General features: G+C 35.6%; 1 protein-coding gene across 1 annotated transcript in view; it reads right to left on the bottom strand.

Moving 5' to 3' along the window:
* LOC107597955 (BMP/retinoic acid-inducible neural-specific protein 1-like) overlaps positions 1-17,988 on the bottom strand; it is a 35,052-nt gene that overhangs the window by 6,069 nt on the left and 10,995 nt on the right. Inside the window, exon 3 of the mRNA XM_016289167.1 lies at positions 12,209-12,378. Within this exon, the coding sequence (XP_016144653.1) occupies positions 12,209-12,378 (170 nt within the window). The remainder of the gene's footprint in view (positions 1-12,208; positions 12,379-17,988) is intronic.

The raw sequence follows: 17,988 nt of genomic DNA, 5'->3' as shown, positions 1-17,988 counted from the left end.
CAGCTGTTCATCCAGAGTCACGTCACGCCTCAGTTATTCATCCAGAATCACGTTGCATCACAGCTGATCATCCAGAATCATGTCACGTCCTGTCTGTTACACCCAGATTCTCAAGGTCAGCCCTTTGGTATCCCAGTCTGGTATCCAGTGTGAGGGATGCTCCGCTGGTGTCTGCATGCACAGCTGGTATCCCCAAACCCACTCAGTCTAACCCTTCTGTTCATGAACTCATTCCCCTGTCTGCAGCACTTCCCATATGGGGGGTTGCTTTATGGTGTATCTGGGCCGCGTACACCACCGCCGATTTGCTAGAGGCAGCAGCAACAGCTGCAACATCTCCAGAGGTGGCGGCTTACGCTGCAGAACCTCCCGAGGTAGCGGTGTCCGCTGCTGTGCTCCCAGAGGCCATGGTATCCGCTGCAGTCTCTTCAGAGGTGCATGCTGCAGAACCTCATGAAACGGCGGTGCTCGCTTCAGCTCCTTGCGTGGTGGTGGCGCCCAGCAACGCACTTTCAGCCTGTCCTGTTCCAGCCAAGGAGGCCGCCTATGAATTCTCTGCCTGCTCTGTTCTGGCCAAGGAGGCCATCTATGATTCAAGATTTTTATTTGTCACATACATGGTTATATAGGGAATATATGACCAGCAGTGAAATGTAGGTCAGGTCCGCTCCATGGACAGTGCAATTATTAAAGAATACAAACAAGAAGATTATATATAAATATAGGTATGGAAAAAGTAAGATAAAATAAAATGCACAGGACAATATACTGTAGGCTTAATAAATATTTAGATGAGCAGGAATGTACAATAGAAGAATGTGCAAACAGGTTGCACATGGGTAGTTACATAGCAGCAATAAAGGTAAAAAAAGTAAATAAAATATTACAGAAATTGCTGTGTGCAAGTGACAATGTCTGTATATTAAGTGTCTTACTGATAATTAAGTGAAGTCATGTTGGTGTTAATTGCTGGCGAAACCCTGAATTTTCTCAGCTGTCGCAGATGGTACAGTCTTTGTCTGGCTTTATTAACCTGAGTTTGGATGTGTGAAGTCCAAGTCAGGTCCTCGGAGATGTTTACACCAAGGTACTTGAAGCTACTCACCCTCTCCACTGGGGTCCCACTGATCATAAGAGGAGTATAGGGCCGCTGCTGTCTCTTCCTGAAGTCCACAATCAGCTCTTTAGTTTTACTCACATTCATAGAGAGAATTGTCCTGGCACCATGATGTGAGTTGCTCTACCTCATCCAAGTATGCGGCTTCATTGTTGTTGGAAATGAGGCCCAGAACCAAAGTATCATCAGCAAATTTGATGATAGATGTGGAGCTGTGGGAAGACACGCAGTCATGTGTGTAGAGAGAGTAGAGCAGAGGACTCAGGACACAGTCCTGTGGAGCTCCCACGTTCAGGGTGATGGAGTTGGAGGTGAACTGGCCTACTTCACCACTTGAGGTCTATCAGTGAGGAAATCTAGAATCCAGTTGCAGAGTAAAGAATTCAGGCCGAGGTCCAAGAGTTTAGAAGCTAGCTTGAACTCTGATTGTCCTGTTCCGGCCAAGGAGGCCGCCTATGAACTCTCTGCCTGTTCTGTTCCGGCCAAGGAGGCCGTCTATGAACTCTCTGCTTGTCCTGTTCCGGCCAAGGAGGCCGCCTATGAACTCTCTGCCTGTTCTGTTCCGGCCAAGGAGGCCGTCTATGAACTCTCTGCTTGTCCTGTTCCGGCCAAGGAGGCCGCCTATGAACTCTCTGTCTATCCTGTCACGGCTAAGGAGGCCGTCTTTGAACCCTCTGCCCGTCCTGTCATGGCCATAGAGGCCATTTGCGAACTCCCTGCTCATCCTGTCACAGCTATAGAGGCCGTTTTTGCATTCTAAATGTATTCTAAATATACAACATCAAAATCCTCTCAAATTTGTAAATGGAGATTTTTGGAATAGGTCAAATGCAGATAGAACCTTATAATTCTAAAATTTACTAAGAGCAGTTTACAGTTTACTTATAATTTGTTTGAAAATTTTAAATTAATGTAACTGTGTCGACATGTATGAGAAAGGTAAATTTAATGCTTTCTATGACATTTATTTCACATTTAAGGACATTGTTTTTGTTTCTTGTTTAAGTTAAGCATAAAAAGCAATGCTAAATATTTTGTCCAGTGCCGATTCTAATTTTAGGTAGGAATATGGTGGATAATTAAACACATTATTGCAGGAACAGTTTAATCAGCTACTGTAATACATCTGACCAGGACTTTATTCCACATAAAGTGGGACAGGTAAAATGGCTTTCTCTCTAGAGATCAGTATGGCCGAGATAACATGCCTACATTTATTGTTGTAATTAAGACCCCATCAATTAAAGTGTTGACTATTTGACCTTTAAGGCTTAACATTGTAAAATGTAAGACATTTTAAAACTTTAAACTGAAAGAAAACAGACAATGCTTCAGCAAAGTTGTTTCACAAAGTTGAACCCTTAAATGTATGAATGTTTCGCCAATCATTAGATACTCAGGTCTTTAGCAACCCGGACCTATATATCTAACACGGCTGGATCATAGCCTAAAACTCTAATGTTTTTTAATGTTGTTTTTTTTTTTATTTGCCACTGATGATTCAAACGCGAGTTTTGAGCAGTGTAAGTTGTAAGTTGCGCTTGTTGTTTGTTGTTTCTCCGATCACAAATGCTGACATGTTTTTTTGTTTACGTGGCGCGATACGCAACGCAACGCGTAAAAAGACAGTATAAGTCATTATAATCAATAATTATGTCCCCACTGGATGCAATAAATGCCTCGTTTATAATGGGTTTTATTGTTTCTGTCTTTTCGCGCCGGGACACACAGCATCACAGTATGGTAAGGGGCGTAACATTTCCGTCACACGCTTGAGGAATTCGGCCAATCACAACGCACTGGATAGCTGGCCAATCAGAACACACCTCACTTTGTAAAAATCGACACTTTCAGAAAGGCGGGGCATAGAGGAGCAACAATAATGTACAGTATGTGGAAAATAATGTGTTTTTTTAACCTTAAACCGCATAAACACATTTCATTGCACCAAATACACCGAATAATGTTCTTTTTAGCAACGTCATATGACCCTTTTAAGGCAGCGGTCTGCAACCCGCGGCTCTTTCATTCCTCCGCGGTGGCTCCCTGTAGCATGGGCATAGAATACGCGTGGGACGTGTTTCCCATACTTTTAATAAAACGTAAACTGCACTTTTTTTGGGCAAGTGTGTTCATGTAGAAGTTTTCAAGGGCCAGTGTGAATAAATCTAGATTCAAATGAAAAGAGACAAGATAGTCACGTCGTTTTGGATATGTTTTATTCGTATCTGATTCCGAAAAACAATGTGAACATTATTGAGTGCTCAACACTCTCATGCACTGTCTGTTTCATTCATACTGGAAGCCGGAGGGCACTCTCACGCTGAAAGTCCAAAACGGACTCATAGAAGTAGTAATAACTTTTGACGTGCCAGGAAATGCCTAATATGGAAAAAGGCATCCAGTTATCGCTGAATAACAAGCATAAACCATAACTGATGAAACGTGAAGACAACAAACGATTGCGACAATATTTGGTTTATGTGTGTTTTTCAAGTCTTCTCCAGGTAATAAATAAAGTATATGAATGATGCAGCGCTAACTGACATAGCATTTATTACAGTACAGATGCTAGAAAATATATTTTCTGCCTCATTCTGTGATAAAAATGGAAAAAAGTGTTTGTAGTATAAACCAATCATAATCATAAAATTGTCATTAGGAAAAAAATATGTATCAAAAATATCGATAACACTTTAGAATAGGGAACAAATTCACTATTAACAGAGTTTTCCCTGAAAAAAACGCCTAATTTGCTGATTATTAATAATTAGTAAGGTAGTTGATAAGTTTAGGTAAGGGGTTAGATTAAGGGATCTAAAATATGGTCGTGCAGAATAAGGTATTAATATGTGCTTTATAAGTACTAATAAATAGGCAACATGCTAGTAATATGAATGCTAATAAGCAACTAATTAATAGAGAGAATTGGTCCTTAAAATAAAGTTACCAAAATATTATAGAATACAAATTATCGGTTATTGTCCAGCAGTGTATTTTATTTCTTAGCTAACTGAAAGACATAAGAAAAGTTTTTTTTTTTTTATTAGATAATATAGATTTGATATTATATAGATAATTAGACAAACATAATTAAATATTATTATTATTATTATATTTGACATTTACGCCCCCCTCACTTCTGAAATGATTGCTACGCCCCTGCCCTGTAGCATACCTGAATATAAAACTTTAACTATATGCTGTGTTATCTTCATTTTAGGGATCATATAGATTTTGTTGCTCCTCATGAATTTTACTCGGTGGAAAAGGGACCAAAATGGCTCTTTTGATGTTAAAGGTTGCAGACCCCTGGTTTAAGGGATAATAAACATTAAATAATGTTTCACTGACTATTTATTATTACAAATATTTTACAATTATAATATTTTACATTTAATCTTTCCTGCGGTCACAGAGCAGTCAGGCGGCATTTGATACTGATTGGTCCTCTTGTGTGCATTCGAAGTGCTGATTGGCTCACAGATAGAACCTTATAGAACCAAGTTACAGTTCAACTTTGTAAATAAAACCTTTTTGTTTTCTAAATAAAAAAAAATCCTAAAGTCCTAAAAAAATCACATAATGTAAATAAGCTATTACAGAATAAGAATATGTGAATAACTCAATGACAAAAATGTCAGATAGAACCTTATAAATTCCAAGGTGACGACACACACACGATCAGCGGATTACGAAATAGATTGCCAGAGTATAAAATAAAATCAAACCCCTCGTCTAATGAAGACAGAGATTTGTGGGATTACGCACAAACGCTTGAAAAGCCGCACGACTTGATGCTCATTCAAGCTTACACAGATAAACACAAAACCACGCATGTAAACATTTGACTTAAAAGATTGTAAATCTGCGAGCTTTGATTCCACCTGCCGCACACGATCAACGTTTAGGAAAGGGCTGTCTGTCCGGATGCTTGTGCTTGTGTTTGTGTTGATGTAGTTTCTCCTTTTATCACATATTCATTTGAAGATTGTCAGGAAGACGCCAACAGCTCCATGATCCTATCAAAACCAGGACTGTTTCGTCTTATGGGGAGATCAGAAGCTCTTATAGCTTTAAAGTACAAACTGTATCCAGAGAAATCTGTGATGAAGCAAGGCATCATGGGACGACAACTGCACCTATTTTTTATTACGTATGTCACCTGTCAGCCATATAATGAAGTTCTATTTTGAGCTTCTGATTGCAAAGGGACGTGAACCTCAGCTACCCGAAAGCCCAATGATGTCTTCATTGTATTTTTGTATGTTTTTATTTTTGATGAACAGACAGGGCAAACGAGAGACACATGTCCCATTTTGGTTAAAAATACTTGTCTATATGAAGTGCATATTCACTCTGAAAAATAAGCAGTTCATGACAGGCTCCAGATTTTTCTTTTCCATTTCCAGCATTAGTGCAATGTCCGAATGCGACATGACTGATGTTGTAAAGCAGCCAGATATCAATGTCAATTGTGAATAAAATCCAACGATATATATCATTGTGTCTGACATAAAATAAATGTGATGGCTCACAGTACGCCATGGCTTCCTTTACCTGAGATCTCACTGCTGTCATATCATACAGTATGACAGGGAACAATTGTAAGGACTTAAAAAAAAATAGCACAAAGAGCATTGGGCTTTATTGGAGTAATTCTCGGGATGTGATGCTGTTTGTGTGCAGTGTTTTTACCCACGACTTACTACTTACTATATTTAGTGTGCAGCGCTTTTGAATAAAACATTACGTTTTATTTATCATTATATTACCAATATATTTAAATCATTTACACTTGTGTTCAAAAATGTGGGTTCGGTAATATACTTTCATGTTTTTGAAATAATTATCTTCTGCTCACCAAGGTTGCATTTATTTAATCAAAATTAGAGTAAAAACAGTAATATTGTGAAATATTATCATTTTAAATAACTGTTTTCTATGTGAATATATAGCAAAATGTAACTTATTGCTGTGATCAAAACTGAATTTTCTGCATCATTACTCCAGTCTTCAGTGTCACATGATCCTGCAGAAATCATTCTGATATAGAAGCATTTCTGATTATTATAAATCTTGAAAACAGTTGAGCTGCTTCATATTTTTGTGGAAAATGTAATATTTTTTTTACAGAATTATTGGATGAATAGAAAGTAAAAAAACAGCATTTTTTTTTTATATAAATATTTTGTAGCCATATAAATGTCTGTAATGTCATTTTAATGTAAATACATTTGGAGGAAAAAAATTAAATTCTACCTAACCTATAGTTTTTTTATATATAAAATGCAGATTATGTCTGTCTTGTGTCATCCCTGCACTTTCTGTTCAGTTATATTATTATGTGATGTTTTCCCTTTAAAAATAAATAAATAAAAAATATTTATATATATATATAGTTTAATATTTCTGAAAACATAATTTAGGGAATGGAAGGAACAAACTTTGTGACCATTAACGTATGTTCTATAAAGTATTAATGTGTCTATAGTATGAATGCAATACAGATGTACTATACGTGTAGTTTTCAGTATAACATTAAGAAGAGCACTTTATTTTACAGTATACACATGTACATACTATGTACATATTATAGTAATTATAATTAAATTGAATTGACTGGGCTTTAACTAGGTACTAACCCTCAACCTACCCCTAAACTTAACCCTATCCAATATAGTTACCTTATATTAACCAGTACTTTTTACACTGTACACTTCAGGTACACATAAGTGCATGCACTGTAAAATAAAATGCAACCACATTAACAAAATAAAATATTAGCATCTTTGGCATTGTTTTCACTGCTCTGTTACAGCAGTGTGTCAGCTGCACTGCACACATATGAGTGATGCAGCTCTTCTGTACAATCACACAGCTGATGCTCTTCGCTCAGGTCAAACGGCACCTGTTCTGGGAACACGCCGTTGGATAGTGACTAAAATTGGATCCTGGCCAACCAATAGCTTCTTTAATAGATGTCCTCTGAAACGCTTGCTGCATCATCATATATTTGCATATGGAGTTTAAGACTAAATCAGCTGAAAGCATTTGAGAGAGGAAGACATGACCTTGAGGGATGACTATCACACACCTCCATCTCACAGCATCAGTCTGGGCTTTGTCAATCCAAAACACCAAATCCAAAACATACATGTATGTATGCATGTATTTATCAGACAAGATCTTAATTGTATTCTTAAATAATTTCCAGCAGGGAAAAACATGGAACATTTGTCAGGATGAGTTTGCTTCTCTGCAGGATATGAAGCTGATTGCAAAAACATGACTGAATCTGATTCATTCCATGTCCTGTTTTATGTGTATATGAATATGGTACGAGTTCAGTGACATTAAATAATAATCACATGAAACATACAAAAGTGCACATGCATGAAATAAAAAAAACAGTAAATACAAGAAGCTGAAATTCGCTTGTAACGATTATTCTGTTTATGATCTCTGCAACTCATTGCGTCTAATGATCTCTATATGTTGTTTGCTGTATGATTTCTTTGTTTGTTGCTTTTCATTGCGTGCATGTTTTTTATGAGTTTGCTTTCCATCAGTAAACAAACAAACAAACAAACAAACAAACAAACACACACACATACATGCATACATAAATAAATAAATAAATCTCCAGATCAAGACAACGGAATTCAGGCAGTATTGCTTTCCAGCTCTAATATGCAATGTTTATATAAAAGGAAAACTAGACTGACGTTAAGATCAGCTTTAAGGATCACTAATGATTATATGATTCGTTATGACTAGAATTTTACAAACAAAACACTCTCAAAACATCAATAATGACACATGGAGACTGAAGCCTAAAGCAATAGTTCATCCAAACACTCTGTCATCATCTATTTACCCTTGTTTCAAACACATACAACTTTCTTTCCTGTGAAGCCCACAAGCAGATGTTTAGGAGAATGTTCACGCTTATGGCAGGCCAATTTGGCTTAAAATGGTCCCAGCTCTACTTGCTATAATTACATTGTTACTAGTAAGAATGTAATTTTAGAGCATTTCCATTAATTTGAGAGAATTAGAGATTTTAATTCAACTCTTACTAGTAACAATTCCAATTAAGAACTGAATTATAAAGCGCTCTAATTGTAATTACAAGTAAGAATTGGAATAGAAAGCTCTGAAATTGTATTTTTTTTACAAGTAAGGATTGAATAAGAAACTCTCTAATTGTAATTATTACAAGTACAATTTGAATATAAAATCTCACCTATTGTAATTATTACAAGTAAGAATTGAATTAAAAAGCTCACTTATTGTAATTATTACCAGTAAGAATTGTACACTGTAAAAAATGATTGTGAATTTAACGGTAAAATACTGTAAAAATGCTACTGTAAAAACCTGTTAAATGGTTAATGGTAAATTCCCCTACTATATACGGTGAAAAACTGTATTGGGCATTCATTTTACGGTAGTATACCGTTTTGGAAGTGAAAAAGACTATAATTTACAGTGAATAACTGTAAATTGACATTCCCAGAATTCCCTGCGTTACATTTCAAATTTAATGTTTTTTTTTGTTGAAATAACTGTTTCTTCTTAGTTCTTTTTCTTATCAGTTTTGTATATTAGGGTTGTGTGTTACACCTAATGTTGTTAAATTAATGTTTATTGCATTATTTCAGTTTCATGTGAGTTGCCATGATGGTGTTTGGTGTTTGTGTGAACGTCACTGTGCACCTTCTATATATGTTAATATTTAAAAGCTGCTTGTGATGGGCTTTGGTTCATCATGTGACTTTCTCATCACCACCTGCATTTGGTGGTTATCAGTGTATTACAAAGGTACAAAACTGATTTCAGTTCTTCAATAGGTTGGTATATTAACATTATATCAGTTAATGAAATTAGGGTATTTAACTGTAAATTTAAATTAAAACCGTAAAACCGAAAACGTTGCTACCGTGTTTTTTGCAGTAAAATTCTGGCAACCACAGCTGTAAATTTTACATATTTTTTATGGATTATTTTTTTTACAGTGTATTAGAAAGCTTTCTAAATGTAATTACTACAATACTTTAATTAGAGATATCTATTTGTGCAATTATTACAAGTAAGAATTGAATCAGTAAGCTCTCCAATTACAATATTACAACAATAATTGTATTAGAAAGCTCTCTGAATGTAATTACAAGTATTATTGCTTTCAAAGAAGATTCATCCACTGAGGTGATTTGACTTCACAGAGAGAGTTACAATATCAGGGCCATTTTAAACACACAGTAGCAGAGCATCTTCTCTGTTATTTAAGTTCTGTAGATCTCTTCAACAGTGCTCAGACTACAAGAGACACTGATAAATATAGCAGAGAGGCCATTTTCTACCCCTCTCACTGTTCATTTGTCTGCTGAAAGCCGCTAAATACATACTGAAGTGTCTAGGGCACGTCCCCTCCCGGCAGGACGGGGTAAGAGAGAGGCTAGCTGACAGACGCCATGCATTTCATGCCTCCAGAGAGTGAAGCCTGACGCCATGCTGTCATAATGCTTGTGTCTGAAAAGCCAGAGAGAGCTCAAGTTTATTTAGCAAGTATTTTGGGCACAAAGTGTCCTCAGAAGTGAACGAAACCTGCCTTTGAGGATGTCTTCAAAGATTAAAATGATTACTAAAGTAATCATGTTTTTAGATTATTTGTTTTTTCTACTTAGGTATGTTATGTCATTGTCATAACAATCAATCAATCAATCAATCTTCTCATTACTGTAATGTGAAAATATAGTGCGTAATATATGGTATTTTTAATGTAATTTTTAAAATGCAAAATACAATTTTAAGTATATAAGTTCAACAAATATAATGTAGATTTTTAGGATGAGATATGTTTGTTAAAGGACATCTTAATTACATCTTTATAACTGTTATTTTAGTATCATTGACAAACTATTATAGTTTTTTTTTATAATGTAAATCAGTTTTTATTTTTACATTTTACATTTAATTTAAATTTAAAGTTTTAATAATTGATTTTCTTTATTTGTCCATAGTTGTTTTTTTTTCATTCATTTTCATTGCAATTTTAGTTTTAATTATTTAGAACATAGAGTCGAAATAAACAAAATCTGTAGATTTTATTTCAATTAAAGTTTATTTAATTTCAAGTAATATTATTTATGTAAATATTATTTAAGTATTTTATTTATTTAAAATACTGCTGAATTTACTGACAAACATATATGGTAAATTCAATCTTATCTTTAAAGAGGCAATGCATGTGTTTGTTGCCTGCACTAATTAGCATGTAGTGTAGTACAGACACTCAGTTTCACACACTTACACATACTGTGTGCCAGGAACGCACTGAGCGTCAGTCTGCAGGATTCACAGGGAAGGCGTGCTGTCATATCAACACTTTCATTCTGTCTGTATGTGCGTGAGCTTCCAGAGCTGCACTGCCATCCAAACTCAAACAATATTGTTAGCACAAGTCTGTGTGTGTGTGTGTGTGTGTGTGTGTGTGTGCGTCAGTCTCTGCCTCTTCCTGAATGCAGGAATCGTTTCCTGACTGCAACGTGACTCGTAAAAACACACACAGACACAGATACACGTTTATCTAAATGCGGACATATCATAGACTTCTATTGTTTTATATACAGCTACATATATATATATATATATATATATATATATATATATATATATATACACATTCATAATAATAAAAAAAACAACATGTATAGATCTGTTTTCTATAAATAGATGCATTGTTCTTTGTGTTGTCCCTTGATTTCTCATTATGTACATTCTTTTTTTTTTAAACTACACATAATTTCCCTTCAGCATCCCTTGTGAAAAAGCAGCATATTTTTTTATATATATATACATATATATATATATATATATATATATATATATATATATATATATACACATTCATAATAATAAAAAAAACAACATGTATAGATCTGTTTTCTATAAATAGATGCATTGTTCTTTGTGTTGTCCCTTGATTTCTCATTATGTACATTCTTTTTTTTTTAAACTACACATAATTTCCCTTCAGCATCCCTTGTGAAAAAGCAGCACACTTTAGCATTTTTTTAAAAAGCAGAATTATTTTTTTTGGGGGGGGGGATAATACACTTAAAATAATATACTTAAGTGCAAACTGAATGTAATGTCTTTGAACTCTTGATTGCATGTTAACTGCAATTAAATGAAAATGTACTATAGCTTTACATTTATATTGAATGCAATTATCTGAACTTCAGAGTGTTTTGAGCCACTTAAACACATCCCTATATGTAATTCCATAATTATATTATATTTGAAATATGATTATAATGTACTTATTGTATTATACGGTAAGCTAAAATATACTTAATCATCTATTAAAACTTGTATGTAAACATTCCTAATTACACATTTGTAATGCTGAAGTTGCAGTTTAGTGTATTTAAAATATATTAACTTTAAATGTAATAATGAATAGTGTCATTCAGTTAAAATGCTTTAAGTGCTTTTAATGTTAAAGTGCTGTTAGTCAACACATCAAAATAAGTGTACTACCTTTAAAGCATGACAAAAGATTAAAATTAAAATTGTGCATTATTCCAAAATGCACTTTTTAAAAGTATACTTCTAAAATGTAAAATAAATAAATAATTTAAAAAAACTACAAGTGCACATTCAATACAATTAAGCAAATATATTTTTCACAAGGGATACCACTTTAATACAGACACACAAATGCACACAAAGCACACTGATAAAACATCTGTGAGCATAAATGCACATGGAGATGAGCACTAGTTTGTCAGGTCAGTCGTTCTTAAGTCCGTGTCTGTATTTAAGTGCAGCCCAAGTGCTGTGTCTGCTGCTTGCTGTCGTCCTGACTCAGCAGCTATTGTCAGTTCCGTTTAATTTTGTCATGCTTGACTTCCTGCTTCCTCGAGCCCTGTCTGCCAGAAGCTCTTCAGAGGCCTGTCAACTCCAACAAAGAAAAAAAGCTCCACGGACAGATGGACGGTGGGCTGATAATGGAGGAGGAAGAGGATGTTTCTCATTCTTTCTTTCTTACTTCATTCCTCGCTGTCGTTCTTTTTTGCTTACCTTGATGGCGTTGCTGGAGATCTGGATCTCGTGGAGTTTGCGCATAGTGCCGTCGCGGTCGATGAAGTATGAGGAGGCGAGCTGGTGCAGTGCCTCGACTCCTTGGGTGGCGTTGACCATCTTCCGGTCCAGCTTGTTCTTGGCCATGTACATGGTGAGAGCTTCCTCACCTAATGGCACAGAGCAATATGGTCAGTTAATGCAAGACTTCACTTCCAGTCTTTCAGATGCCAAGAGTTAAAATATCACGCCCTCAAACGTCCATACGCTTTAAAAAGAGCGATTCCGTCATCATTTGCTCACTCTCATGACATCCTGTGACTCACTTTCTTCTCATTCAATTGGAATATGACATCAATACACATTGGTTATTGAGTGAATCGTCACTGACGGCAAACCTGACAGATTTTCTGCAAATAACAGCTTAAGGCGAGACCCTACTTTTTTCATGCACTGGTCAATTTAGAGATTTTAGGCTATTTTGTTTTTGCTTCCATAACTTGACTTCTTTCAGACTAATGGAAAGAAAACATCAAGATAATTTAAAGTGTTTATTACACTTTACCAATTTGCATATATTTAAATTATTGTACATTTCTTTAAACTGTTATATATATATATATATATATATATATATATATAGATAGAAGGATTTGTTCATATATCATTTGCCTGATTTTATACAATATTTTGTTTTCTAAAAACATGATACATTTATTTTGTTATTTTTTTTTTATTATTTTACTTTTTCTGTCTGTTGACAGCATTTTCTGATTTATGGAGTGATAGAAATCCAAAATCCCTTCTAATATGTCAACAAAATCAAAAAAATAATTTGATTCTGGCTGTATCCAATGATCAGATTTATGTTTTGAAAATGTGCGCATATTCAAACATACAATTTCAGACAAACTTGTAATACTAACACAAACCAATTGTCTTAATGTACTGATTAACTGAGGAAAGATGGTCCAATATCTAATAGTTTAAAATTTAACCCTCTTCGACTGTAGTGTCTCCCCTTAAATTTATGTCTACTCCTTGGGAAAAAAAAAAGTATTTGCATAAGTCATATTAACAATTTTCACTCAGAAACTGCTAGTAAATGTCCCTGTTTTTCTTTTGAAGTAGAAAAAACTGAAATAGTATTTTCTTGTTAAACATACTCCGACAATATTTGTTTTATTCAAATTAAATTATTTTTAATGTGTATTGTCATGATGCATTTTGGACATTCTGCAATATATTGTCCCGTCATCATTCGGGTCTGGAATGACTTGAGGATAACTAAATGATTTCCACTATTGCTTTACAGGAAAACGATACTGAGATGCCACAGCAACAGCACATTTCAAGACTTGTTGTCATGCTTTATAAAGCCGTCCCATCGAGGTTGCCAACATTCATACGGGCATCATTCTGAGTGCTGTGGTTCATGCAGCCAACATGTCATTTTATCAACATGTTTCTTCAGCGTGGACTTCCTAGTGTGTAAGAACTGCCAAACACACTGATATGATGGAGACTCAGCGTGCATCGCTGACTCACTTCACACACTGTCACAGAGAAAATTGTGCTTATAGTGTCAAACTGACATGACCCGAGTCTCTCTCTCTCTTGCTCTCTCTTTCAGTCGAACCACTCGATGGCAAGATTTCTTCTTCACTGGAGTCGAGTGGGAAAAGCAGCTATGATTGATTTTTGCAAAGCGTCACTGACCTTTTCCTAAACAACTCATTCACTGGGACACCAGAGGAATATCTGCACAGACAGTAGTCCTAAAATTCAGCCTGCAAAAACACAGGAAGCAAAAACACACACTCTCTCTCTCTCTTCCTCTCTGTGCATCAGCTCCTTCTCTCACTCTATCTTTAGAATTAAGCACTCCAAAGCTCTATGCTGTAGCTCTGCTCCAAACACTAGTGTGCACCCTTCATAGCTGCAGTGTTTCCCACACATAGACTTTACTTGGACAGGACACCCAGGTATATTTGGCTTTTATTATTTGTATCCTCTTATACTTTATTTATCCGCCCAAAATAAATGAAACCATCCACGTTCGATTAACTAGTGGTAAAATCACCCATCGCCCTACACGTTTCGTATCTGCTCGAGAACGGTTTCCTCCCGCTTGACATTCCCTCGTGCTCTACAGAGACGCCGTGGATATTTCACAGACAGAGACAGGGCTCGACTGTGTGGGCGCTTCAGATGCTACTAAAATAGATGTGTGCAAACTGTGAAATGTATTTAGGAGCACGTGTGCGAATAAAGCAAAATCCCTCCAGGTGAGTTTTCTTAAATGTCATGTCATAAAAAGTCTTCAATTCATGAAAATGTAAAACAAACATCTTAATGATCTTTATAAGAGGTCTTACATTTTGGGGATGGATAAACATAAATTGTGATACAGCCTATTGATTATTAAACTTCAAAAGGCTATGATTTCATTAAAAAACATGGTGGCACTTCAGACTGCTTCAAAGTGATTCTCAATCAATGAATAGCGCACCTTTATGCCAAGCAATTGATGAACTCGAGTTGATGAATTATGACATTGTCTAATTTATGACCTTTTTATAATATGTTTTAGACAAGGGGTGTCAAATCCAAACTCAGTAAGGGCCATGCTGAGGATTGTGAATACAATCAGGGGCTGGACATATATTTAGATGATATTTAGATTATTGATAAAATATACGTGTATTAGTAACTGTATTAAAAACTCACAATTCATTAAACCACATTTATCAAAATGACAGGGTTTTAATTTTAATTTTGAGTTGTAACACATTTGGAACACATTGCAGTCACATAATCGTTATCAAAACCAGAAAAAACAGTAATTTAAAAACAACAACTTCAATTTCAGATGATATAGTTTTATTTGGCTTATTTTGGTAGCTCTGACTTTGAAACTACATCTTTCACTTGAAAGGACACATGCACCCGGGATATGCCAAATAAGCAAAAAAAAAAAATCTCTTATCAGACACTCTGTATTAGAAACTATTTTGTCTATTCTATGTTTTGCTGTAGCTGAAGTATTTATAAAGGTAGTATATAAACAAATATGATTAAGAATAGAATGTGTTTCTTTTTTAAAAATGACTGTGTTTTAGTTATTTGACTTTTAGCAGCCGCAGTTCCATGCTTCCATAATGATAATGTGTCATTTCGAAATGCCTTCGAAGTACAGATCTGTGCCAGATGGATTTTTCAGTCCCGCACCCACCTGCTGCCACAGAAATTTACGTCATCTTGTCCCGCTCCCGCACCCACAAAAACCTGCATAAAAGTACCCTAACTAGATTTTTTTCTGTACATCCATGAAACATGAAACAGTAAGTTCAGTGTCACCAAGCCACAACGCTCACGATAAAATGTTCGTTATTAAAGTATAAACATTTACAACCACTGTTATTTTTAACAGAAATGCAAGCATAGGCTGCTGCTGTAACGTTTGGAGGCATAACAACGCAGTAGTGGATCCAAGTGCAGGCTTTTATTAGAATCATGGTCAAAACAGGCAGGGTCAAACAGTAGCAAACAGGTATAATCCAGGGTGAGAACAAAAGAGTAATTCACAAAACAGGCGAAGGTCAGGGCAGGCAGCAAACAATAAGAAATCAGGGACAAAAACAAGGCAAGGGAACAAGGAAAACACAGGAACTAGGGAACACTACAGGCTAGACAATACTGAGCCCTGAATGAATTAAAAAACAAGCTTTAAACACTTCTGATTGGCCATTGCGTTCCAGAAATCAACAGATATGTCTGTGATTGACTACATTGCTCAATGCTGCAATCACGTGTTATAAATAGAAACTCTGCCTATGCTTGCGTCTTGTTAATCGTTTTTATTTCATATTAGTTGTTCTTGTTGGTTTTGTGCAATAGTTGAATAACAATTTATTTGTTTTTAGATAATTTAGGTTTAGATATTTCTAATTTGTGGGAGTCCAGCGAATCATTTTATTCTCCCGCATCCCGCACACACATGAGTGTCAACCCGCCTGCACCCGCACACCCCCTCAAGTCTTGTCCAGTGCCGCACTCTGTTGCGTCGGGTCCCACGGGTCTCGCAATAGTCCCACGGGAGTTCAGTTTTCTACTTGAAAGATTACTCTTTAAAAACCGTGACTATTGACATAAAATTTGCGAGTTGAGTAAAGCACGACAGCACCACCTGCCTCTCAATGTTGTAATTGTCAGAGATTAATATTTAAACATGTACTGGCCACATTAAATTGATTACCTGAATTTGTTGGCTGGCCTGATTAAAAGTCGTGGCTGGCCGTGTTTGGCCCGCGGGCCTTGTAATTGGCACATGTGTTTTAGACGGTTGTAAGAATGCATATTTTAGCTCTCACCTGAAGGATCAGCCCGCAATAGTATATACATTTCAAAATAAGAGTCCCGGTGTATTTCAAGCTTGTTTAAAATTAAAAGTCACACGTTACGTTTTTTTTTTTTAACACAATAAATTGCATTTAATTTAATATCCATTTAATTCATAGGAAACTATTGTTGTTTCTGGATGGAATGTTTCCCCACAGGAAGAAAAGTCAAGTAAAATTATTTGATACATATTTAATATACATATATTTTAGTAGTATCAGTAATATTTGTGTCCCGTTCACTGAGAGAGACACTATATGACAAAGCAATGAGAACTCTACCATTTAAATGCTGTAATTTAACATCATTTACAATGCATAATGAGTATGTATTTAAATGTAATAGTAGCCTATGTAATTAAAATGAATGAAAAAATATTGTTAAAAATCACACATTATTTGTAATTTGAGTCCCACTTTATATTAAGTGGCCCTAATACCTGTGTACTTACATTGTAACTAGATGTGTACATAGCATGTAACCACAGTGTAAGTACACATTGGTACATAGTATTTAGAGCTGTGATATTTCTGTAAATACACACATGTAACAACCCTCCGAATGGTTTGTGTAAGTACAAATGTGCAACAGGACATATATAACTACATTTTGTAACAACAATATGTATAAGAGTAATTGGAACAATTTGATCCAGGGGGTGGAGATGGGTAGGTTTAGGGATATGTAAAGTGGGAGGAGTTGGATCTCAAGTTGGTGGAGTTGGTGCACCACTGTAATACCAGTGTACTTACATGGTAACTCCTCAGGAACTGTCCACTTAATATAAAGTGTAACATTCTGGACATCAACCACAATTTATATGTAAAGCCTAACTTACTGGCCGCTGCTGTGTAACATCAGAGTAATTACATGGTACATCCAAAGGAATTGTTTACTTAATATAAAGTGTAACACTTTCTTTACCAGAAAGTGCTGTTAGTCCTGTTACACATTTGTAATTTCATTACCAAAAAGTGTTGTTCCCAATGTCCTGTTACACGTTTGTATTTACACACACCATTCAGCGGGTTGTTACATATGTGTAGTTACACAAACATTACAGCTATAGATACTATGTACCAATGTGTACTTACACTGTGGTTACATACTATGTACACATCTAGTTACTATGTAGGTACACGGGTATTAGGGCCACAACATAAAGTGGGACCTAGGCTATATTTCAAACCTGTGGGAAGCACTGAACCACCAGCTAACATTGCTAATATAAAACACTACACAGTTAAAAAAAAAAAAACAGTGATGCTGTTTTTGCAGTAATGCCACAGAAAACCTTTTATTGGTCCCCCCCAAAAAAAACCTTTCAGTGAAGAGGTCTTAAAATAACCTTTGTTATTAAGAGTGGATGCAAACCCTTA

The sequence above is a fragment of the Sinocyclocheilus grahami genome, unplaced genomic scaffold (genome assembly GCF_001515645.1).
Source record: "Sinocyclocheilus grahami isolate Dianchi unplaced genomic scaffold, SAMN03320097.WGS_v1.1 scaffold241.1, whole genome shotgun sequence".
Lineage (NCBI taxonomy): Eukaryota > Metazoa > Chordata > Actinopteri > Cypriniformes > Cyprinidae > Sinocyclocheilus > Sinocyclocheilus grahami.
Note: the sequence above shows the minus strand (reverse complement) of the source record. Positions and strands in the feature narration are given on the sequence as shown.